Source organism: Daphnia magna, linkage group LG7 (genome assembly GCF_020631705.1).
Source record: "Daphnia magna isolate NIES linkage group LG7, ASM2063170v1.1, whole genome shotgun sequence".
Taxonomy (NCBI): Eukaryota; Metazoa; Arthropoda; class Branchiopoda; order Diplostraca; family Daphniidae; genus Daphnia; species Daphnia magna.
The window spans coordinates 1,847,937-1,873,638 of NC_059188.1; the positions used below are offsets into that span (position 1 = coordinate 1,847,937).

The 25,702-nt window shown below is 37.3% G+C and overlaps 4 protein-coding genes and 1 long non-coding RNA gene across 25 annotated transcripts; 1 reads left to right on the top strand and 4 right to left on the bottom strand.

The window, feature by feature from the left end:
* Positions 1-184: 184 nt before the first annotated feature.
* LOC116927825 (glycine-rich protein 5) lies at positions 185-984 on the bottom strand. The gene is made up of 4 exons (XM_032934866.2): positions 845-984; positions 627-768; positions 475-542; positions 185-412 (listed from the first exon to the last, which is right to left on the bottom strand). Exons 1-4 carry the CDS (start codon positions 851-853, stop codon positions 284-286), a joined length of 348 nt encoding a protein of 115 aa, XP_032790757.2. The 5' UTR covers positions 854-984; the 3' UTR covers positions 185-283.
* Positions 985-1,685: 701 nt separating this feature from the next.
* On the bottom strand, positions 1,686-2,351 carry LOC116927828. Its single transcript, XM_032934869.2, has 3 exons — positions 2,197-2,351; positions 2,082-2,139; positions 1,686-2,018 (listed from the first exon to the last, which is right to left on the bottom strand). Exons 1-3 carry the CDS (start codon positions 2,200-2,202, stop codon positions 1,810-1,812), a joined length of 273 nt encoding a protein of 90 aa, XP_032790760.2. The 5' UTR covers positions 2,203-2,351; the 3' UTR covers positions 1,686-1,809.
* A 540-nt stretch (positions 2,352-2,891) lies between these two features.
* Positions 2,892-14,429, top strand: LOC116927830 (glycine-rich cell wall structural protein). The gene is made up of 4 exons (XM_032934871.2): positions 2,892-3,128; positions 3,200-3,222; positions 14,001-14,050; positions 14,122-14,429. Exons 1-4 carry the CDS (start codon positions 2,964-2,966, stop codon positions 14,319-14,321), a joined length of 438 nt encoding a protein of 145 aa, XP_032790762.2. The 5' UTR covers positions 2,892-2,963; the 3' UTR covers positions 14,322-14,429.
* Positions 14,365-19,351, bottom strand: LOC116927500. Of its 17 annotated transcripts, none has more exons than XR_006649247.1 (16): positions 19,072-19,350; positions 18,829-19,002; positions 18,581-18,697; positions 18,409-18,526; positions 18,164-18,338; positions 17,970-18,091; positions 17,758-17,889; positions 17,512-17,686; positions 17,339-17,456; positions 17,130-17,258; positions 16,886-17,060; positions 16,685-16,813; positions 16,440-16,615; positions 14,657-16,370; positions 14,515-14,591; positions 14,365-14,455 (listed from the first exon to the last, which is right to left on the bottom strand). It is a non-coding gene; the product is annotated as an uncharacterized LOC116927500 (long non-coding RNA). The 17 variants fall into 17 exon arrangements; XR_006649245.1 differs by having other exon boundaries at positions 17,130-17,261; XR_006649235.1 differs by having other exon boundaries at positions 17,130-17,273.
* A 2,485-nt stretch (positions 19,352-21,836) lies between these two features.
* LOC123466305 lies at positions 21,837-24,926 on the bottom strand. Of its 5 annotated transcripts, none has more exons than XM_045176564.1 (5): positions 24,722-24,926; positions 24,327-24,433; positions 23,468-23,827; positions 23,124-23,408; positions 21,837-23,061 (listed from the first exon to the last, which is right to left on the bottom strand). In XM_045176564.1, the coding sequence occupies exons 1-5, from the start codon at positions 24,886-24,888 to the stop codon at positions 23,054-23,056; spliced, it is 927 nt and encodes a 308-aa protein (XP_045032499.1). In that variant the 5' UTR covers positions 24,889-24,926; the 3' UTR covers positions 21,837-23,053. The 5 variants fall into 5 exon arrangements, with proteins under 5 accessions (XP_045032499.1, XP_045032497.1, XP_045032501.1 ...); XM_045176562.1 differs by having other exon boundaries at positions 23,468-24,070; XM_045176566.1 differs by having other exon boundaries at positions 24,327-24,812.
* Between the last annotated feature and the right edge of the window lie 776 nt (positions 24,927-25,702).

The window sequence follows — 25,702 nt, forward strand, 5'->3', positions numbered from 1 at the left end:
AAAGGTGTACACTTAGCCCATATCACTGATGACTGGCTTCCCAACTTCATTGCAATTAATTTAATCTTAGGTGCACATCAGTTGAGCTACACGTTTTCACTTACCGTAATAAGACAGCGTGAAACAATTGTCCCTTGGATGCCGTCAGTCCCGTCACCAACTGAGTTTAAATTGTGAGACTGGGTACAGCAGATATCTTATTTATTAATCATAAAAGTTTTGTACATAGAATACAAAATATTCCGTCAATATGTTAGGGAGTCGATTTTGCCTTTAAGAACACTTATTTGCCGAAGCTTTGTCCGCTACCGGTACCAGTGGCGAAGTTCTGGCCGGTGAAAAGGCTGGATCCAGCAGCTCCACTTCCACTGCCTGTACCGAATCCACCGTTCTGGGCGCTTGAAATGCCGACCTGATCGATAAAAATTATGTATAAACAAATTGTCCACTGCTCAAGAAACAAAATTCACTTACTCCTGAAGCTGTAACTCCTCCAAAGCCTGCTGATCCTGTTCCAGCACCGGCACCGCTTCCGCTGCCACCTTTTGGTGTGAGAAAGAACAAATAAAGAAATTGAGTTTATAAAAGATTTCGATTATATTGAAAACGAAATTTTTTTGTTTTACCGAATCCACCAAATCCACCTAATCCTCCAAGTCCACCGAAACCCCCACCAATGGGGCGAAGTCCTACAACGCCACCGCCGAATCGTCTTCCTTGTGGCACGGCCACAGTCACGGCAAGAAGAAGTGCGAGAGTGATGAGTACCTTTTTTAAAAATGTAAAATACATAAATAACATAATTTTTAAATCTTGATAAAGCTGAAGACGAATAACTTTTTACCTTGTTCATTTTGAAGTTTGTTTGATTCTGTCGTTTGCTTCAACACCGGCTTCTTTTATACGCAAAAGCGCGTCGAATCTGCACCACGAAACGCTGTTGTCCAAGGTGAATTCGACCTAGATTTAGAATATATTCGAATGGGCCCTTTATCGGGGTCACTATAATTACTATAGCGAATACTTGATTCAGTTCCGATTTTTTTTTACAGACTCGCAAACAGGAATACTTTCGTTTTCCATTTCTAATTATGAAGCTCATGAACTGGTTCTCTTGTCTGGCCGCACGTAACAAATGCTACGTGATTTCAAATGTCACGATTTGTGTGCAATAAACAAGTAAAAAAAAATTGCATTCCACTTTTAAGGGTATTTAATGACAAGTTTTGATACTCTACGTTGACCTGCCTTTTACCTACAACGTGATTTATATTGGGCTAACTTCTCTACGTGGGAATGAAAACCAATGTCCAAGTGGAGTAGTTCATTGGAACAACTTGTACGCCCTGTTTCATTGCGTTGCCATCAGGAAGGTGACGTAGCATACTAAGAAATCTTATTGCAACAAACGCGTTAGGGTATTTAATATCAGAATAAAAGTCGTGTTGAAAAGAAGTCGGATTCATTAAATAGAGCAAACAAAATTTGAACTCTTATCTTTGTGTGCAATTTGGCAGCTAATTCACTAACAATAATTCATTCTGCTTATTGTGGCCTTCTGTTTCATGCTAGAAACAATGACGCAATTCATTTTTCAATAATCCAACGAACGGGTTAGAAGAGCAGCTTTAGGATAAGTGCATAGTAACTTGTTTACTTTCTTCTAGAATTGAGCAAAAACAGTATTCGCAATAAAAACGTTCGTGTTTTATTTTTTGTTTCCAAAGTATTTTGATTCAGATTTCTTCATTTAAAAAAATATGTACATATTCGGGATTATTCCAAAGTACAGTCTTTCATTACTATTCTTTATTTTCTATCGTCATCATCGTCCCTACGGATGCTTGTTGTAGCGAAAGTCTGTGAGCCAGGCCGGCCTTGAGCGGATGCAAAAGCGGAGGCTCCTCCTTGGGATGGTACCAGTGGGATGTTCACTACCGGCCGAACGGCGGCCGTCGGAATGTTTATAGCCACGTTGGGTACAGCTGAATTGATGACATCAATAATAGCGAATTCAACTGCAAAAAAAAATGTAATTAACTTAGATAATGAGTTTCAAAATGCGCAAGTTGGTCACTTACTATTTTGCGGTGCGGAATAAACGACGGAGACACTGACCAACAGGAGAAGAGCGAAAACCTGGAGGAGAAGCATTAAGAAAAGATTTCAATTGTGAAGTTTCAAATTTACTAATACCTTCATGATTTTTGAGAAATTACTGATATTTTTCAACAGCAACAAGTTATTTTCAGTCGATGGCTGATGCACAAGTGCAACTGGTTAACTTTGAGGCCCCGATCGCCGTTATTTAAAGGTTTCTTTGGCTAAGTGTGAGTCCACCAAACCTGTTCGGAAGTTAATAGAGCCTGAAATCATCAAGGGTTTTTTCAAGGTTTGAAATTTCCTGCAGCGATTTGTTTTTTTTTACGGCATAGCATTGACAACGTTGAGACCTACTTTGACGACCTATTCTATGATAACTAATGAACCTTGATTTCTTTTTTGTGTGGACAGGAAGTCACCAGATTACTTTGTTTTACCAAGATCGTTAATTCCATCTTTCTGCTGCTGAGTCTCGTTTCGACCTTCGAGGGCTTTGTTTCAATTCTATGATAACGACCTTTAATCCAATCAGGAAATGCTTCTTTTTCCGATTTGTGAGTAAAACCTCCTATATCTCAATAATAATTAGGAAAAAAGCAAACTTTAATTGGAGCAATAATCACGAACGTTGGCCGTATTATAGAGAAAATTATTGCACCACTCTGCTTTACCAAACGCGTGTAATGTTGTGCAATAGCTCAGACTATCAACTGGTTAGGTATCGATGATCGATGATTGCGTTAGCAGCTAGAAAAATTTCGTTGTGCAACCACTGGTCCCTACAAGTATGTTAAATAATGAGTTTCACTGGTCCAGTAATAATCGGATGAAACTCGAATGTGTTAGGTGATGGCACGAAAATGGGAATTCCCGACATGAGATTCCAAAAAAGCCTCCATCGCTCTTGGCTAAAGAAAACTAGATATATAAGCTGTGGAGCACTGATTGTTCAAACAAACAGTCTCTTCTTTGCAATTCTCAGAAAGAACTTCTTCCCCCTCAAGAAACAGATAAAAATGAACAAGGTAATTTATCTTTCGTTCAGAATTTGTTGTCACCTAATACTCCATCAGTTCCCATTTTCTTGTTGATATAGATGTTGGTCGTCCTGATTGTTGCTACCCACATAGCAACGGGTAATCTTTAAGACATCCCAAGGATATCCGGTAGTCCAAAAGACATCCCGGACTAAAAAAAGATGTCCTTAGGATGTCTTGTTAGGGATATTTTGGTACAAGGACATGCCTGACAAAAAAAAGATGGCTTTAAGATGTCCCGTCAGGCCTACTTTTGGGACAAGACAAAAGAAGACTAAAAATGGATGGCTTAAAGACGTCCTGCCGGGGATTCTTTAGGACAAGGGCATGCTAGACCAAAAAAAGATGTCTTTTGGATGTCTTGTCGGGGATACTTTGGGACAGGGACATGACTGACAAAAAAAAGATGTCTTTAAGATGTCCCGTCAGGCCTACTATTGGGACAAGACAAAAAAAGACTAGAAAAGGATGTCTTTAAGATGTCCTGCCGGGAATACTTTAGGACAAGGGCATGCCAGAACAAAAAAGATGTCTTTTGGATGTCTTGTCGGGGATACTTTGGGACAGGGACATGACTGACAAAAAAAAAATGTCTTTAAGATGTCCCGTCAGGCCTACTATTGGGACAAGACAAAAAAATACTAGAAAAGGATGTCGTTAAGATGTCCTGCCGGGAATACTTTAGGACAAGGGCATGCCAGAACAAAAAAAGATGTCTTTTGGATGTCTTGTCGGGGATACTTTGGGACAGGGACATGACTGACAAAAAAAAGATGTCTTTAAGATGTCCCATCAGGCTTACTATTGGGATAAGACAAAAAAAGACTAGAAAATGATGTCTTTAAGATGTCCTGCTGGGGATACTTTAGGACAAAGGCATGACAGAACAAAAAAAGATGTCTTTTAGATGTCCTGTCAAGAATACTTTTGGACAAGGCCTTTTCGGACTACAAACAGATGTCTTAAAGATGTCCTGTCGGGGATACTTTAGGACAAGGGCATGCCAGACCAAAAAAATATGTCTTTTGGATGTCTTGTCGGGGATACTTTGGGACAGGGACCTGCCTGACAAAATAAAGATGTCTTTAAGATGTCACGTCAGGCCCCTAATTGGGACAAGATAAAGGAAGACTAGAAAAGGATGTCTTTAAGATATCCTGCCGGGGATACTTTACGACATGGGCCTGCCTGACCAAAAAAAAGATGTCTTTAAGAAGTCCTGTCAAGAATCCTTTTGGACAAGGCCTTTTCGGACTACTAACAGATGTCTTAAAGATGTCCTGTCGAGGATTCTTTTGGACAAGGCAGTTTCGGACTATGGAAAGATCTCTTTGAGATGTCCTGTCAGGGATACTTTTAGATAAGGCCATTTCAGACTAAAAAAAGATTTCTTTAAGATATCCGCTCTGGACTACCTTGGGACAATGCCATCGAAGACTAAAACAGGAGGTCTCTAAGATGTCCGCTCAGGAATACCTTGGGACAATGCTATCGAAGACTAAAAATGATTGTTTTTAAGATGTCCAGCTATGCCTACTCTAGGACAAGGCGGTTCGAAGACCAAAAAAAGATGTCGTTAGGATGTCCGCTCAAAGACTAACTCGGGTCGGGACACAATAGAAAGACTTAAATAACACGTTCGTAAGACGTCCAAGATCAGGCTATTTCAGGTCAAATGAACAAGGGCAAAACTGGATCAGAAAAAGATGTCTTTGAGACGTCTTAACAAGGCAAATTCAGGACAACTTCACCAATGAACTTGAAGACTTAAAAAAGATGTCTTTAGGAGGTCCGCTCAAAGACTAACTCGGGACATAACACCAAGATTGAAATAAGACGTCCGTAAGACGTATATTCTGAAATGGCTTTACCCAAAAGTATCCCCCAAAGGACATCTTAAAGACATCTTTTTATATTCCAAAATGGCCTTGTCTAAAAGCATCCCCGGCAGGACATCTTAAAAACATCTTTTTATAGTCCAAAACGGTATTGCCCTAGCTGGATAATATTGACCAAATGTTCTACTAGTAAAGACAACTTATATGAAGCAGTTGATATTACATAAGAAACATATCACCTGGAAAACAACTTTTCTACAGACCCACATAGCAATGGGTTATCTTTATGACATCCCAAGGATGTCCGGTTGTCTCGAGGGGGGATGTCCTAAGGATGTCTTTAAAATAATGTTTAAGACTCCTTCGTTTCGTCCAAATGTCCGGGACTAGTACTATCTTTAAGAAGTCTATCAAGACAGTTTGAGGACAACTTTAAGTTGTCTTTTGGATGTATAAATGACAACTTTAGATCGTCTTTTTGATTACTTAAAAATATTTTTTGGACATCTTAAAGATTTCCTAAAGACATCTCAATGATATCTTTCTGACTTCTTAAAGATATCCCGATGCCATATTTCTGACTTCCTGAAGACATCTTTAGGTAATCTTTCTGAATCACCAAAGATATTTTTGGACATCTTAAAGATTTCCTAATGACATCTGAATGCTATCTTTTTGACTTCTTGAAGATATAACGATGCCATCTTTTTGAATTCCTGATATAAGTGCTCCCTACAAGAGATCTTAAAGACATCTCTATATAGTCCTAAATTGCCTTGTCCATAACTATCCCTTAGAGGACATCTTAAAGGCATCTCTATATAGTCCTTAATTGCTGTGTCCATAACTATCCCTTAGAGGACATCTTTAAGACATCTTTATATAATCCTTAATTGCTTTCTCCATAAGTGTCCCTTAGAGGACATCTTAAAGACATCTCTATGTAGTCCTAAATTGCTTTGTCCATAAGTATCCGCGACAGGACATCTTAAAGACATCTCTAAGTAATCCTTAATTGCTTTAAAAAGATCCCTCAACGTCAAATGAAGTTAAAGTATATATAACTATATATATATATAGTATAGTATTGTATAGTTAAGTATATAGTTAAGTAAGTATTTTATCTTTTAATTAGTTACTTTATTCAACTGATATATTTATCAGCATTGTCATGTTTAAGGTCCATTTAAGTTTTGAGGCTCCCTCTAGCGGATAGTTACATAGAAAATTTTTAAAAAAGTGGCGTCGTCGCACATCAGATCGAGTCTAGCGCCAGACTACCCCTGAACAAGGAAGAACAATCTCCATCGACCAGTAGGTAATTCCGATGTGGCCAACTCTTGTCCACCAACAAGAGTTACACGGCTTCGGTTTTATACTGGGAAGAGTACGCGGACTATATACAAGAAGGGGGTGGGAGGTCTTGACTTTTACATCGAGACCCACCTTCCGTATATAGAGACCAACGTGCATTGTTCCTGATTTCATACTCACTTTCCCCGAGAATCGAACTCGGGCCCTCTCGCATGGTAAGCGTACTCATTAACCCACCATCTGTGAGGGTACAGTTAATCTTGTACAAGGAATAGATTTAGCCAAAAGTATCCCCCAAAGGACATCTTAGAGACATCTTATTATATTCAGAAATGACCTTGTCTAAAAAGCATCCCCAGCAGGACATCTTAAAGACATCTTTTTATAGTCAAAAACGGTATTGTCCTAGCTGGATAATTTTGACCAAATGTTCTACTAGTAAAGACAACTTATATGAAGCAGTTGATATTGTATAAGAAACATTTCACCTGGAAAACAACTTTTTTAAAGACCCACATAGCAACGGGTATCTTTATGACATCCAAAGGATGTCCGGTTGTCTTGAGGGGGGATGTCCTAAGGATGTCTTTAAAATAATCTTTACGACTCCTTCGTTTCGTCCAAATGTCCGGGACTAGTACTATCTTTAAGACGTCTATCAAGACAGTTTGAGGACAACTTTAAGTTGTCTTTTGGATGTATGAAAGACAACTTTAGATCGTCCTTTTGATTACTTAAAGATATTTTTTGGACATCTTAAAGATTTCCTAAAGACAACTCAATGATATCTTTCTGACTTCTTAAAGATATCCCGATGCCATCTTTCTGACTTCCTGAAGACATCTTTAGGTCACCTTTCTGAATCACCAAAGAAATTTTTTTGACATCTTCAAGATTTCCTACAGACATCTCAATGATATCTTTCTGACTTCTTAAAGATATCCCGATACCATCTTTTTGACTTCCTGATATAAGTGCCCCCTACAGGACATCTTAAAGACATCTCTATATAGTCCTAAATTGATTTGTCCATAAGTATCCCTTATAGGACATCTTAAAGACATCGTTCTACAGTCATTACTTTCTTTGTCCATAAGTGTCCCCTACAGGACATCTTAAAGACATCTCTATGTAGTCCTAAATTGCTTTGTACATAATTATTCCTTATAGGACATCTTAAATGCATCTTCATATAGTCCTAAATTGCTTTGTCCATAAGTGTCCGTTATAGGGCATCAGAAAGACATCTCTATATAGTCCTAAATTGCTTTGTCCATAAGTATTCCTTATAGGACATCTTAAAGACACATCTATATAGTCCTAAATTGCTTTGTCCATAACTATCCCTTAGAGAATATCTTTTAAAATTTAAAATTTTTATATTAAAAAAAAGTAGCGTTGTTGCACATCAGACGTACATTGTTTCTGATTTCATACTCACTTTCCGCGAGATTTGAACTCGGGCCCTCTAGCATGGTAACCGTACTCGTTAACCTACCATCTGTGAGGGTACAATTAGTATTTTACAAAGAATAGAGTTAAATGTTTTTGTAAGTTGTCATGCTAAAAACTTTTCGTACCATTGATGTCGTATTGACATCTTATTTATGGCGTAGTTATCATTGCCATTTTTTTTGCCATGTCGTTTACATCCTAAAGATATCATTTTATATCATTTTTAGGACTTTATATAGTTTTCACAATAAAAAATATATCTTTGTGCCGTGTGGGAATACACGGATTTTTATGGTCACCAAAGCTCTCATTTTGGCATCCACTGGGGCAACTGTTTCCTTTACAAAAAAAAAACGCTAAAAACATTATTCAAACATCAGGTTTGAACACGGGTCTCCCGCACGCCAGTCGAGTGGTCTACCAAATCTACAATTTTAGATTGTTTCAATTAACTAGTTAGACTTACAAATTATACAGTGAAATAAGGTAAAAGTCTATTTTATCCGACCAAAGTATACTTAATAAACTAACCTCACTTACTTAATTAACTTAACTTACCCTAAATAAAAATAAAATTAAAAACTATAGTTTAGAACCTAAACGGGACAACCCCGAGCGACATATACATAAATAAACCATTTATAGATGAAAATTATAGAAATAAAATCCTTTTTATTTGTATTTACAATATTAATACCCAACATGTGTTGCAACCCGTTTCGGCACTTTTTTTTAGCACTTTGATTTCGTCGTTTTACAGAAACTTACTTACAAAAACATTCAACTCTATTCCTTGTACAAGATTAATTGTACCCTCACAGATGGTGGGTTAACGAGTACGCTTACCATGCGAGAGGGCCCGAGTTCGATTCTCGGGGAAAGTGAGTATGAAGTCAGGAACAATGCACGTTGGTCACTATATACGGAAGGTGGGTCTCGATCTAAAAGTCAAGACCTCCCATCCCCTTCTTGTATATAGTCCGCGTACTCTTCCCAGTATAAAACCGAAGCCGTGTAACTCTTGTTGATGGACGAGAGTTGGCCACATCGGAATTACCTACTGGTCGATGGAGATTGTTCTTCCTTGTTCAGGGGTAGTCTGGCGCTAGACTCGATCTGATGTGCGACGACGCCACTTTTAAAAAAATTTTCTATGTAACTATCCGCTAGAGGGAGTCTCAAAAATTAAATGGACCTTAAACATGACAATGCTAATAAATATATCAGTTGAATAAAGTAACTAGTTAAAAGATAAAATACTTACTTAACTATATACTTAACTATACAATACTATACTATATATATATATAGTTATATATACTTTAACTTCATTTGACGTTGAAGGATCTTTTTAAAGCAATTAAGGACTACTTAGAGATGTCTTAAAGATGTCCTCTAAGGGATAGTTATGAACAAAGCAATTAAGGACTGTATAGAGATGCCTTTAAGATGTCCTATAAGGGATAATTATGTACAAAGCAATTTAGGACTATATAGAGATGTCTTTAAGATGTCCTATAAGGGACACTGATGGACAAAGCAATTTATGACTTTATGAAGATGTCTTTAAGATGTCCTATAAGGGATACTTATGGACAAAGCAATTTATGACTATATGAAGATGTCTTTCAGATGTCCTGAAAGGGATACTTATGGACAAAGAAATTAAGGACAAAATAAAGATGTCTTTAAGATGTCCTATAAGAGATAATTATGGACGAAGCGATTGAGGACTATATAGAGATGTCATTAAGATATCCGGTAGGGGACAGTTATGGACAATGAAATTAAGGACTATATAGAGATGTCTTTAAGATGTCCTATAAGGGACACTTATGGAGAAAGCAATTAAGGACAATAAAAAGATGTCCTTAAGATGTCCTGTAAGGAATACTTATGGACAAAGAAATTAAGGACAATATAAAGATGTCTTTAAGATGTCCTATAAGAGATAATTATGGACGAAGCGATTGAGGACTATATAGAGATGTCATTAAGATATCCGGTAGGGGACAGTTATGGACAATGAAATTAAGGACTATACAGTCGCGGCTGTAAGTTTCTTTACGTGTAGCTAAAAAACCCGCCATTTTACTGTGTATTGGCGGATGGTATGTGCCTATGGTAGAGGTTGAGATACCTTATTTGTTCTATTTTTTTGTTTCTTACACCCTACCCCTCCGCCCATATTTATACTTAACTCTTCTTTTATAGAAAATTACTATTTTACCACGATGTGTCATACGATTACGCAGCCCTATTATCTCACAATCTAAAGAAATGAATAAAGAAGACGTTTTCTGATTCAGTCAAACGATGGTACTTAATGTTAATTTCCATGCCCAAGTAAGTCAGAGTGTAGCTTAATACTAAGTCGTTATTGTTAACACGTTAAATAGGGTTGCTTATCGTATGCCACATCGTGATAAAATAGTATTTGATGTTAAGCAGAAGAATTAAGTAAATATGAGTGGAAGGGTAGGGGAAAGAAACAAAAGAAAGGAACAAATAAGGTATCTCAACCCCTGCCAAAGGCATATGTACCATCCGCCAATACACAGTAAAAGGGCGTGTTTTTGAGCTACATGTAAAGAAACTTACAGCCGCGACTGTATAGAGATGTCTTTAAGATGTCCTATAAGGGACACTTATGGAGAAAGCAATTAAGGACAATATAAAGATGTCCTTAAGATGTCCTGTAAGGAATACTTATGGACAAAGAAATTAAGGACAATATAAAGATGTCTTTAAGATGTCCTATAAGAGATAATTATGGACGAAGCAATTGAGGACTATATAGAGATGTCACTAAGATGTCCGGTAGGGGACAGTTATGGACAAAGAAATTAAGGACTATATGAAGATGTCTTTCAGATGTCCTGAAAGGGATACTTATGGACAAAGAAATTAAGGACAAAATAAAGATGTCTTTAAGATGTCCTATAAGAGATAATTATGGACGAAGCGATTGAGGACTATATAGAGATGTCATTAAGATATCCGGTAGGGGACAGTTATGGACAATGAAATTAAGGACTATATAGAGATGTCTTTAAGATGTCCTATAAGGGACACTTATGGAGAAAGCAATTAAGGACAATAAAAAGATGTCCTTAAGATGTCCTGTAAGGAATACTTATGGACAAAGAAATTAAGGACAATATAAAGATGTCTTTAAGATGTCCTATAAGAGATAATTATGGACGAAGCGATTGAGGACTATATAGAGATGTCATTAAGATATCCGGTAGGGGACAGTTATGGACAATGAAATTAAGGACTATATAGAGATGTCTTTAAGATGTCCTATAAGGGACACTTATGGAGAAAGCAATTAAGGACAATATAAAGATGTCCTTAAGATGTCCTGTAAGGAATACTTATGGACAAAGAAATTAAGGACAATATAAAGATGTCTTTAAGATGTCCTATAAGAGATAATTATGGACGAAGCAATTGAGGACTATATAGAGATGTCACTAAGATGTCCGGTAGGGGACAGTTATGGACAAAGAAATTAAGGATTATATAGAGATGTTTTTAAGATGTCCTCTAAGAGATAGTTATGGACAAAGGAATTTAGGACTATATAGAGATGAATTTAAGATGTTCTGTAGGGGACACTTAAAGCCAAAGCAATTTAGGACTATATAGAGATGTCTTTAAGATGTCCGTCCAGGACTACCTTTGGATAAAGCTGTCGAAGACTAAAAAAGAAATTCTTAAATATATCCATGAGCAAGACTTATAGTCGGGACTTGACAATGATACTACCTAAGTAACAAATCCATAGGTCAGTTCAATAAGTACTTTGATTTGATTTTTTATGTACTAAAGTGGCATAATGGTTAGGATACTAAGCCAAGAAGTCAGAGGTCAGCAGTTCGAATCCAACAATCTACGTAAGTAAAATATCTCGTCTTAATACACTATAAAGTTATATGTCAAAGCGTCTTAATATAGCATAAAATTATATGTCAAGCGTTCTTAAACATGTTGTAATATAATAAATATGTACAGAGGAATTAAGAACTGACAAATGGACCAAATAAGAAATAAGACAATAATTCCGCAAGAATTTCGAAATTTTTTTGTGATGATAAACAGATGGCTTTAAGAATTCCTTAAGATATCATTAAAATGTCTTGAGGAAGTCTTTAAGATGTCCCAAAAATATCTTTGGTGAATCAGAAAGATGACCTAAAGATGTCTTCAGGAAGTCAGAAAGATGGCATCGGGATATCTTTAAGAAGTCAGAAAGATATCGTTGAGATGTCTTTATGAAGTCTTTAAGATGTCCCAAAAATATCTTTGGTGAATCACAAAGATGACCTAAAGATGTCTCCAGGAAGTCAAAAAGATGGAATCGGGATATCTTTAAGAAGTCAGAAAGATATCATTGAGATGTCTTTAGGAAAACTTTAAGATGTCCAAAAAATATCGTTAGTTAATCAGAAAGGTGACCTAAAGATGACTTCAGAAAGTCAGAAAGATGAAATCGGGATATCTTTAAGAAGTCAGAAAGATATCATTGAGATGTCTTTAGGAAATCTTTAAGATGTCCAAAAAATATCTTTGGTGATTTAGAAAGATGACCTAAAGATGTCTTCAGGAAGTCAGAAAGATGGCTTCGGGATATCTTTAAGAAATCAGAAAGATATCATTGAGTTGTCTTTAGGAAATCTTTAAGATGTCCAAAAATATCTTTGGTGATTTAGAAAGATGACCTAAAGATGTCTTCAGGAAGTCAGAAAGATGGCTTCAGGATATCTTTAAGAAATCAGAAAAATATCATTCAGATGTCTTTAGGAAATCTTTAAGATGTCCAAAATATATCTTTGGTGATTTAAAAAGATGACCTAAAGATTCTTCAGGAAGTCAGAAAGTTGGCTTCAGGATATCTTTGAGAAATCAAAAAGATATCATTCAGATGTCTTTAGGAAATCTTTAAGTTGTCCAAAAAATATCTTTGGTGATTTAGAAAGATGACTTAAAGATGTCTTCAGGAAGTCGGAAAGATGGCTTCAGGATATCTTTAAGAAATCAGAAAAATATCATTGAGATGTCTTTAGGAAATCTTTAAGATGTCCAAAAAATATCTTTGGTGATTTAGAAAGATGACCTAAAGATGTCTTCAGGAAGTCAGAAAGATGGCTTCGGGATATCTTTAAGAAATCAGAAAGATATCATTGAGATGTCTTTAGGAAATCTTTAAGATGTCCAAAAAATATCTTTGGTGATTTAGAAAGATGACCTAAAGATGTCTTCAGGAAGTCAGAAAGATGGCTTCAGGATATCTTTAAGAAATCAGAAAAATATCATTCAGATGTCTTTAGGAAATCTTTAAGATGTCCAAAATATATCTTTGGTGATTTAAAAAGATGACCTAAAGATGTCTTCAGGAAGTCAGAAAGTTGGCTTCAGGATATCTTTAAGAAATCAAAAAGATATCATTCAGATGTCTTTAGGAAATCTTTAAGTTGTCCAAAAAATATCTTTGGTGATTTAGAAAGATGACTTAAAGATGTCTTCAGGAAGTCGGAAAGATGGCTTCAGGAAATCTTTAAGAAATCAGAAAAATATCATTGAGATGTCTTTAGGAAATCTTTAAGATGTCCCAAAAATATCTTTGGTGATTTAGAAAGATGACCTAAAGATGTCTTCAGGAAGTCAGAAAGATGGCTTCAGGATATCTTTAAGAAATCAGAAAAATATCATTCAGATGTCTTTAGGAAATCTTTAAGATGTCCAAAATATATCTTTGGTGATTTAAAAAGATGACCTAAAGATGTCTTCAGGAAGTCAGAAAGATGGCTTCAGGATATCTTTAAGAAATCAGAAAGATATCATTGAGATGTCTTTAGGAAATCTTTAAGATGTCCAAAAAATATCTTTGGTGATTTAAAAAGATGACCTAAAGATGTCTTCAGGAAGTCAGAAAGATGGCTTCAGGATATCTTTAAGAAATCAGAAAGATATCATTGAGATGTCTTTAGGAAATCTTTAAGATGTTCAAAAAATATCTTTATGTAATCAAAAAGACGATCTAAAGTTGTCTTTCATACATCCAAAAGACAACTTTAAGTTGTCCTCAAACTGTCTTGATAGACGTCTTAAAGATAGTACTAGTCCCGGACATTTGGACGAAACGAAGGAGTTTTAAACATTATTTTAAAGACATCCTTAGGACATCCCCCCTCGAGACAACCGGACATCCTTGGGATGTCATAAAGATAACCCGTTGCTATGTGGGTATGATGTTGGCCAATTGTTCTGCTCTCCCACAATTCGGATTTGGCGGATGTAAGTTTCGTTACGTCTAGTGATTTTATTGATTTGACATTACTTAACTTCTTTTCTTGTTTTACCAATAGTCGGTCCTTCTGGAACTGGTGCTGGATTCGGAACTGGTCAAGCTGGTTTCGGTGGTGCCTCAGCTAGTGGGGTAGGCATTTCTAGTGCCCAGAATGGTGGATTTGGCGTTGGATCAGGATCAGGATCTGCTTTCAGCGGTGGTTATTTCGGTGGACAACACGCAACTGGTTCCGGACATGGCCTTTCTTTTGGAAAATGAGAAATTCAATTAGTCTTTATGTTTTATCTGTTAACGTTTGTTACCCATTGGAATTTCTATATTGATGTTATGATGCTTTCAAAAAATAAAGAAGTTGTTGTTGTACGACGTGCTAGCATTTTCCCTGTTTCCATCTGTGACATGCGAACGACAAACTAAGTCCAAATTCCATGAAATTCGGACTCAAACCTACGGTTAATGTCCCTCCTTCCCCAACGGCGAATCTATCCGTACCTTAGAAACCAACAAGTTGGCAATTCGAAAGGTTCTCTAAAAACAAATTCAGAGATATGGGCACGATTACAGTAGTTTTAGCCTTCTCCACCTTAACTCACCTTTTCTACAATACCACTGTGTAATGGCGCCTTCCTCTAGGCATGTAAATCCTAAAGGTACATACAATACATGGTGGCGCACAAGGATCGATTAGTCATCATACAGTTTTTGTTCTACGGTGACTTGTACAGAAATTTTCCTTGCCCAGACTTCGCCAAGCGCCTTGGTGCCAAATATTCAAACGCGCACCGTCCCTTGGCGCAACGGGGTTAACTTTGACGAAAATATTTTTTTCTTGATTTTCACTTCTTATTACGATGGTCGGGAGGGAAAACAATACAACAATGCTTGAAATAAGATTGCAAGAGAATGTTAGTATTCTTTTACATGGCCCCCTTTAACTGTTAAGTCTTAAAAATAGGCTACATTACCGTAAGTGATGATCTTCCCGTTCGCCCTTTCTATTTATTGAATGGTCACAAAATAATCAGAAATTTTCCTAATTGAATTGAATCTTGTGTAAATTCATGTGGAGAAAAGCGTTTGAAGCTGTGACCAGTGTGACCTAGATAATAGCCCACCACCCGCTGCCCTACGTCGCACTATGATATTGGGGCAATAATAGGTCGATAAAACTTTAACAATGAAATATTTTTGAAAAAATCATTTTGAATATTGTGTTTTAAATTAAAATAAACTTAAATTACCATAAAAAATGAAAATTAATCATCAAATTTTGTTTAAAATAGCAAAAAAGTGCAGTGGCGTACTCTTGCCCGTTAGGTGGGAATCCCCATTTTACTACATGTAAATCCCGAAAATCTATTGCGTATCTAACTACGTTTGTTTTCTCAGCCTATATTGCTTACCATACAAAGATTTCCGTTGCAGAATTTTTCATCGCCAAGTGGAATTTTGTTCAGTGACTTGTGCGAATATTGATTTTGAACCAGAATTTCGAGATGATGCGCTTTACTCAGTTATCTAGAGGAGTCGGTGCCATTGCGACCGGGGCCACTGGCGCCGTTGCTTTCAAGCTTTCGAAGGAGGAAAGGGTTTTGAGGTTCCCCAAAAACCAGATCAGCGAACAACTCGCCAAGCTTCGACTGGAGGAGCAGTCGGTGGATATGACCATGAAGTGCGAGGAGTTCAAGCAAGCCAAGAAACGGATGGATGCTTTGATCCGATGGCAGACTCTACCTCCGCTTTCTCCTAACTATCCAGTAGCACCCAAGGGCTGTGCTTCAGTTGCTGTTGGTAAGATCAAGGAGGAGACGAGGAAGAAGAGACCAGATATTTTCACAGTCGGCGATTATGCAGCTGCAAATCGTGTCGATCTGGAGGATTTGGAAATGAGCCCTCAGGAGGTGAAGGATATTATTCGTGACTGGCAAACGAAACAATATGGATTCCGTTCGGCCGCCGAATACAGTTCGCAAGCGAACAGTGACTGGGCCAAAACGTCGGCGTTCAAAATGTTCAACTGGATTAGCCATCGTGTGAGATTTTGAAGAGCCGTTTTCACGATTCTTGTAGATTATTTTGGATATCAGCTTCTACTGACGGAAAATTTGACTTTCCGTTTACCTGATCAAATTTCTGGCACTTGAAAGTTTGCTGCTAATCTCAGTGGATGATTTTATTAGGCTATTGGATTTTAAGATAGTGAAGGTTTCATTTCAGTTCCAGATGGATTATAACCCTGGATTATAACCCTGAAGAAAAGCTGGGGATCAATCCAATGAAGGGGAAGGGGTCTTTGGCATGATGCTCCTAGTGTGGAAGACGGTGGATTATTTTGGATTTCAGTTGGATTAACAGAAAATTTGGCTTTCCATTTACCTGATAAATTTTCTGGCATTTGAAACCTTGTTGCTAATCTCAGTGGATGATTTTATTTGGCTCATGGATTTTTAGATAGCACAGGTTTCATTTCAGTTCCAGATGGTTGGACTTTAACCCAAAGAAAAGCTGGGGTTAAACCCATAGATGGGAAAGGAGTCTTTGGCATAATGCTCCTAGTGTGGAAGACTGTGGATTATTTTGGATTTCAGCTTGATTAATGGAACATTTGGCTATCCATTTACCTGATAAATTTTCTGGCATTTGAAATTTTGTTGCTAATCTCAGTGGATGATTTTATTTGGCTCCTGGATTTTGAGATAGCACACATTTCATTTTAGTTCCAGTTGGATGGATTTTAACCTGAAGAAAAGCTGGAAAATAATCCAAAAATGGAATCAATTTGGATAGCAGTTTGATTAACGAAAATTTGGCTTTCTGTATACCTGATAAATTTTCTGGCATTTGAGACTTCTTGCTTATCTCAGTGGATGATTTTATTTGGTTCTTGGATTTTGAGATAGTGCAGGTTTCATTTCAGTTCCAGATGGATGGTTATAAACCTGAAGAAAAGCTGGGGATCAATCCAAAGAAGGGGAAGGGGTCTTTGGCATGATGCTTCTATTGTGCAAGACAGTGGATTATTTTGGATTTCAGTTGGATTAACAGAAAATTTGGCTTTCCATTTACCTGATACATTTTCTGGCGTTTGAAACTTTGTTGCTTATCTCAGCGGATGATTTTATTTGGCTCTTGGATTTTGAGATAGCGCAGGTTTCATTTCAGTTCCAGATGGATCGATTTTAACCTGAAGAAAAGCTGCTGGGGAATAATCTAAAGATGGAATCAATTTGGACAGCAGTTTAATTGATTAATTGAAAATTTTGCTTCCTTTTTACCTGATAAATTTTTTGGCATTTGAAACTGTGTTGCTAATCTCAGTGGATGATTTTATTTGGCTCTTGGATCTTGAGATAGCACAGGTTTCATTTCAGTTCCAGATGGATGGATTTTAACCTGAAGAAAAGCAGGGATAGCAGTTTGATTAACGAAAATTTAGCTTTTTATTTACCTGATAAATTTCCTGGCATTTGAGACTTGTTTCTTATCTCAGTTGATGATTTTATTTGGCTCTTGGAATTTGAGATAGTGAAGGTTCCATTTCAGTTCCAGATTGAAGGTTATAAACCTGAAGAAAAGCTGGGGATCAATCCAAAAAAGGGGAAGAGGTCTTTGGCATGATGCTCCTATAGTGTGAAAGACAGTGGATTATTTTGAATTTCAGTTTGATTAACAGAAAATTTGGCTTTCCATTTACCTGAAAAAATTTTCTGGCATTTGAAACTTTGTTGCTTATCTCAGTGGATGTTTTTAATTGGCTCTTGGATATTGAGATAGAACAAAGGTTTCATTTCAGTTCTAGATAGATGGATTTTAACCTGAAGAAAAGCTGCTGGGGAATAATCCAAAGATGGAATCAATTTGGATAGCAGTTAAATTAATTAATTAAGAATTTGGCTTCCTGTTTACCTGATAAATTTTCTGGCAATTGAAACTGTGTTGCTAATCTCTGTGGATGATTTAATTTGGCTCTTGAGATAGCACACATTTCATTTTAGTTCCAGTTGGATGGATTTTAACCTGAAGAAAAGCTGGAAAATAATCCAAAAATGGAATCAATTTGGATAGCAGTTTGATTAACGAAAATTTGGCTTTCTGTATACCTGATAAATTTTCTGGCATTTGAGACTTCTTGCTTATCTCAGTGGATGATTTTATTTGGTTCTTTGATTTTGAGATAGTGCAGGTTTCATTTCAGTTCCAGATGGATGGTTATAAACCTGAAGAAAAGTTGGGGATCAATCCAAAGAAGGGGAAGGGGTCTTTGGCATGATGCCCCTAGTGTGGAAGACAGTGCATTATTTTGGATTTCAGTTGGATTAACAGAAAAATTTGGCTTTCCATTTACCTGATAAATTTTCTGGCATTTGAAACCTTGTTGCTAATCTCAGTGGATGATTGTATTTGGCTCTTGGATTTTGAGATAGCACAGGTTTCATTTCAGTTCCAGATGGATGGATTTTAACCTGAAAAAAACAGGGATAGCAGTTTGATTAACGAAAATTTGGCTTTCTGTTTACCTGATAAATTTTCTGGCATTTGAGACTTCTTGGTTATCTCAGTGGATGATTTTATTTGGCTCTTGGATTTTGAGATGTCGCAGGTTTCATTTCAGTTCCAGATGGATGGATGCAAACCTGAAGAAAAACTAGGGATCAACCATAAGATGAGGAAGGAGTGTTTGGCATTATGCTTATATATAGTGTGAAAGACAGTGGATTATTTTGGATTTCAGTTTGATTAATGGAACATTTGGCTTTTCATTAACCTGATAAATTTTTTGGCATTTGAAATTTTGTTGCTTATCTCAGTGGATATTTTATTTGGCCCTTGGATTATGAGATAGCACAGGATTCGTTTCAGTTCCAGATGTATGGATTCTAACCCGAAGAGAAGCTTGGGTTCAACCCACAGATGGGAAGGAATCTTTGGCATTATGCTCCTAGTGTAGAAGACTGTGAATTATTTTAGATTTCAGCTTGATTGATGGAACATTTGGCTTTACATTTACCTGATAAACTTTCTGGCATTTGAAACTTCGTTGCTAATCTCAGTGGATGATTATTTTTGGCTCTTGAATTTTTAGATAGCACACAGGTTTCATTTCAGTTCCAGATGGATGGATTAAAACCTGAAGAAAAGCTGGGGATCAACCCAAAGATGGGGAAGGAGATTTTGGATGCTCCTAGCGGGGCCGCGGTATCAACTTGGTCTCCGCGAGACGGTCTCGAAGGGTCGAGACCGTCACCCGTACATCCCAGTGGGACTATCCCGGCCCTCTGATTGGCTCTCTCCCTCTCCTCACCCTATAGCCCCTCAACCCCTTCTGCTTGTGGTGTGTGGCCTGTGGGGCTGTGGCGTGTGTGGAGTAGTCGGGCTGCCGCCTTCATTTGTTTGTTTTTCATGTTTATTTATTTATGATTATTTATGTTTATATTTATTGTTTCTAACTTACTATTTTGTTAATAAACTATTTGTATCTTCATTATATCGTTTTAAATTTTATAGCACAGGAATAAATTAAATATTGGTGTGTTTTCATTATAACTATTGTTAATTGTCATCCATGGGCAATTGGGTTGGTGCGGGTCTGAGAAAAAAGGTTCAAAACCCGATTTTGGGAGAATCGGGAAAACTATATGTCCAAAAGTTTTAATACTTATAGGAATGGATAAATCTTGATAAGGTCTATCCAATTCTGCAAAAATTTTGCTTAAGGTGTACTAATTAGGAAAGTAAACCGCTTCGCCATTTTACGGGTAGGTCGGTGCGGTTTAGCGGGGCTAAGGAACCCCCTCATAAAAATACGTCATATTTCAATAATTTATTGCGGGAAAACTATAAGGAAAAAATTAATAAATTTTGCAGAAATGGATAGCTCTTAGTAAGCGCTATCCATTTCTGTAAAATAATTAACATAATTTTCATAAACAAACAAATTTTGGACAAGACGTTGTTTGTAGTTTTTGCGCTCTAGATATATATACTAGATCCAATAGACTTAAGTAACAATATAAATTTTTTTTAAACTTTTTTGTGTATGAATATTTTTTCGTTATCGTTGGATTTTTGTTTTTAATTTATTAATTTATGCTATTACACTACTTATACCTTTATTAAATCGCTTTTCAATTTATAAAACAGGAATGAATTAAACATCGGTGTGTTTCCATCAGAATTATTGTGAATGAACTCTCATGGGCAACTGGGTTGGTGCGGGCTGGAGAAAAACGGTTTCAACACCCGATTTTGGGACAATCGGGAAAACTATAAGTCCAAAAGTTTTAACAATTATAGGAATGGATATATCTTGATAAGATCTATCCATTTCTGTAAAAATATTGCTCAAAATTTCCTTATTGGAGAAGTAAACCGCTTCGGCATTTTTCAGGTAGGTCGGTGCAGTTTAGCGGGTCTAAGTTAACCCTCATCTCCCAGTAATACGGGAAATTTAAATAATTTTTTTCGGGGAAACTATAGGACCAAAATTAATAAATTTTATATAAATGGAAAGCTCTTGATAAGGGCTATCTATTTCTCTATAATTTATGAAAAAATATTCATACACTAAAAAGTTTCAAAAACAATGAAAATTATTACTTAAGTCTATAGGATCGAGTATATCTCTAGAGCGCAAAAACTACAAAAAAGTTCTTGCCCAAAATTTTTTTGTTTATGAAAATTGTCTTAACTTTTTTACAGAAATGGATAGCTCTTGATAAGAGCTATCCATTTCTGTAAAATTTATTAATTTTGGTCTTATAGTTTTCCCGCAAAAATTATTTAAATATTAAGTATTATTCGGGGGTGGGGATTACCGGATACCCGCTAAACCGCACCGACCTACCGGAAAAATGGCAAATCGGGTTACTCTTCCAATAAGTAGTTTTTAAGCAATATTTTTGCAGAAATGGACAGATCTTATCCAGATATATCCATTCCTATAAGTTTTTAAGTTTTGGACTTATAGTTTCCCCGATCATTACAAGATCATGTTTTGGAACCGCCAACCCAAGGCCCATTGGATGACAATTTACACTTATTTAAGAAAACACACCGGTAATTAATTCAATCTATTATATAAAATGAAAAAAACAATTAATGTAAGTAAAAATATTGTATTTGTAAAACTTAATAAAGAACAAACAATAAATGTAAATAATAAAAATACACGAAAGAAACAAACAAATCAAAGCGGCAGCCCCACGGAAAACCACACTGTGTACATCAGGAAAATGTGGGAGCGGAAAGCAGAAAGACATAGAAGGATGTAAGGGTGAAGAGAGCCAATCAGAGGGCCGGGATAGTCCCACTGGGATGTACGGGTGACGGTCTCGACCCTTCGAGACCGTCTCGCGGAGACCAAGTTGCGCGGTATATCGTTAACGCGTACCGTGTACCGTGTACCGGTATATCGTGGAAAACCATCGTGGAATGGCTTGCTCCGCCCCCAAAGGGGAGGAGCCTATTATCGTGGAATGGGTCGATTTCCACGGTATAGATCTTATTGCAATTCAAAAGTACGCGACAAGCCAAAAGTCGTGCGCAGCTTACGCCGATGCGCACCACTGTGGCCTATAGCCGAACTAAAAATTGTTTTATGCTTGACTATAACCATTCGTACGATGCTTTACCACAGACGGATTGCCAGTTATTTTCCAGTTGACATTTCGTCCGTTGTTTCAGTCACTTTGGTTGGAACAAACACATTGAATACCATAGTGTCTATTTAAATACTGCCCAAGAATAGCATTCCAAGCTGAAATTCGTCTTTCCACTAACTGGATCTCATTTGCACGCAATAATCCATGTTTCTTAGGAATTGAAAAAAAAGAGAAAGAACTTTTTCTTGATTGCGTTTCGAATTCACCACAAATACAACAAACTCGTCTCATGTTATTTAATAACAAGGTTTTACGCTGCAGTGACTGAAACAACGGACGAAATGTCAACTGGAAAATAACTGGCAATCCGTCTGTGGTAAAGCATCGTACGAATGGTTATAGTCAAGCATAAAACAATTTTTAGTTCAGCTATAGGCCACAGTGGTGCGCATCCGCGTAAGCTGCGCACGACTTTTGGCTTGTCGCGTACTTTTGAATTGCAATAAGATCTATATCGTGGAAGCGATCGTGTACCACTATACTTATATATACACAGCAGACAACAGGCCCAAAGGATCAAAATTCAAACTTGACACGTGTGGTGAATTGTTTAGTGACTTCACATACAAGGTAATTTGATAGATGTGTATATAAGTTATTTCTATATTATTTTTCTAACATATCTTAATTTAGTAGTTTTAAGTACAATGTCTTCCAGGCCAAAGAGAAAATGCAAAGCCACTAATCCGCCTCTGTCAACAGTGTGTACAAGTTCAAAGGTTAGTTAATCCTAATCATAAGTCATATAAAATTAATTAATTAATTGTATTTGGATTAGGCTATGGATCCAGTAAGCAATGACCCTTTGTCATCTTTCATGGAAGAGGATCAGTCTATGTCCCCCCAGCCTCTCATCATAGATGAGTCGCAGGCTGAAATGGGTGAGACAAATGTTGCTGTCCGAGCAGCCACTGATGAACAAATAATTGCTGCTGGCACGACTCAGGAAATTGTGCATTCTTTTTCATTTGTTAAATACATAAATTTTTTAAATTTGTTAACCCCTTTTTAGGAATGGAAAATGACTGCGGAGAACCTTGCAGAGGAGAACTGTACCCTAAAAGGACAAGGTTAAGCTGCTGGAAGAAGCCTTAGTGGCGCAAAAGGCAGCCTCTGACGAGGTAATTTAAACACTTATTACGGTACGGAAGCGGGAACGCAAGCGGCTTCCCGATCGTCTCCAGCTCCATCGACGAGCTCCCGCCATGTCGACGAACAAATTAATAATTCATCGGCTGAAGAAAGTGGCGACGAGGAAGAGGAGAGCGAGGATGAGGAGGAGGACGAGGACGCTTTTCATGCTCTAAAGGTAAGTTCGCAGCAGTCCTATTATTTTTCTATTGTAACCAAGAAAAAAATCGTTGTAGGACGCGTTTCCAATAAAAAAGGAAAACCTTACCAAATTGAGTACCGTGGATGAGCGAAAGTTTGTCCTGAATCTTATTGGGACGCTGCATTCCCGGCAATACCCCCGTCTTCACAAAAAAAGTGGTACGAAAGCTACGCATGGGGACGACTAGAAAATTCCTATTCCGCGTGAGCAGTACGTTCAAATACAAGGTAAGAGTTTTTTTTATATTATTTAAGAGTTGTATTTTAATCATATTTATCTGCTTAGATGCCATTTGCTCCATGCTGAAGGTGAAGCTAACTAGACATCGTTTGCCACCGAAACTGGAGTTGGCTATTTCCCAGAAATTTAATCAGGTGCGTCCAACGGCAGCCGACACATATATAACTCACCGAATTCCATACAAGCCATGTTGACAGAGGGAAGATACTCAAGTTTCCGAAGAAAATTTGTATCGATGCCAACTTCGTATGCGTTAAACTGGGTGTCGTGGCTTATATGGTTTTTTTCTCTTGCTAATCTTTGAGCATTTCTGACTTGTTCTAGGTCTCGAGACGCATCCACTGCTTGAATTTTTATGTGGCTTCCCGCAGACTCAATTAAGTCACCGTGAACTTGCGCTGGAGGATCTTTAGGACGTTCTTTTGCGGTTATTGGGACTGAGGCTGCCGTTCGGTAGAATGCCTTCTCTGTCTTCTCCAGCTTCCTGGCATTCCCATGCGAGTATTTTGGATTGATAACAGAATCATCGCCTGCGTAGATAAGGAGAATTTGGTTGGGATAATCAGGATGCTCGTACGCATGCTTTGAAAATTTCGTTGAAAAAGACAGTTGGGTTTCTCCCCGCTCAATTCGCAATTTGAAATAATATTTGAAAATTTTAACGCCATCCACGCAAATGGTTTTTTTCCCAGATTCCTGGCGCCATGAGTAACCATCCATTCTCCAGTCATTTTTATATTTATCAAGACCCCACTTTATGATGAATTTTGCACCTATTATAAAAAAAGATAATTAACAAAAGAGAGCTGTATATAAGTACCTATACTTTTACGATATACAGATTACCTATTTCACCATAATCGACAAGTTATGTACAGAACTCTGTACATAAACTCTGTACATAAGTTTTATATAGAGTTTCTGTGCACAACATATATATTGATATTATGTTGTATGACAATTATAACAAAAATCAACATTACAAACATATCTATAAATAAACAATACACCCTATTTTTTCGTTGTTACCTGGTTTTGGGGAAAAAGCTTCAGGTGGCCTTCTTTTTTCGAAATCCACGCAGTAAGTTTTCACTGAAATATCTGAAAATAGCGAAAGGTCCCTGATGATTCCATCCCTAAGGCACGACATGGTTGAAAACACGTAATAAACACAATTGAAAAACAATCGCAGAAAAGAACATGTGCTCGCCAATTAACTCAATTACGAACTAATGGATATTGGCTGTTGTCCTTCCCTAGAGCAAGGAAACCTTCCCACGCTCGGTGGTCCCTAGGGAGCACTTGCTCTCTTCCAAGATGCCTCTGGATATTTCACTTGTTGTCTAGTGTTACGGTTTAACAAGAAACCAAACTAATGAATTGAGACGTACGCTACTTAAGGAACTATTCAACAATGTATTTACCGCGAGGGGCAGCCAGACAGACCACCGTCAGAGCTCCCTCTTGAATCACAGCCAAAGAACAACTGCCACACACCCTCGCCGTTTGCCTTCGGCCGAGAGTGTGTGCAAAAAAAGGGTGAGGGAAAAAAAGGGGGGTCGCCCCATCTGGCGATACAATAATCAAGCATAAACGGCCTAGGCCTTCTAGCGGTTAGGCCGAGATGGCGGGCCCGCAACACTAGGGATAAACGTGACATCTATTAATCAGCAATAAAGAAGCCCGTTGATTTTTATTATATATATTTCATGATTAAAAAACAAATTTACTTCCATAGGGTTTATGTATTCACAATAAAACATTGTACAATAAAAGCATATTAAAATATTACTATATACAAATACTAAAAGAATTACTAAAATTACTATGTAAAATATAAGTACACGCTGCCAGTACACGATATACCATCCAACGACAGTCGTCTGCTAGGCGTACTTCGTGGAAAACGTTGGTTAGGCTCCTCCCCTTTGGGGGCGGAGCAAGCCATTCCACGATGGTTTTCCACGATATACCAGTACACGGTGCATGGTACGCGTACACGATATACCGCGGCCCCTCCTAGCGTGGAAACGGTGGAAGACTGTGGATTATTTTGGATTTCAGCTTGATTAACGTAAATTTGACGTTTTGTTTACTTGATTAATTTTCTGGCATTTGAGACTTTGTTGCTAATCTCATGATTTTATTTGGCTCTTGGATTTTGAGATAGTACAGGTTTCATTTTAGATGGATGGTTTCAAACCCAAATAAAAGCTGGGGAAAAACACAAAGATGAGAAAGAATGTTTTGGCATGATGGCATGGTATTTTTTTTTCTAAAAGTTGAATGAATTAAATAATTTGTGGTAGATCCATATTTAATCCATACAAAATCTTTCCCATTCGACCTAAACGTTGCCATTTACGGAATATAATTTTGTGTCCATATGCGCCCTTTCGAGTACG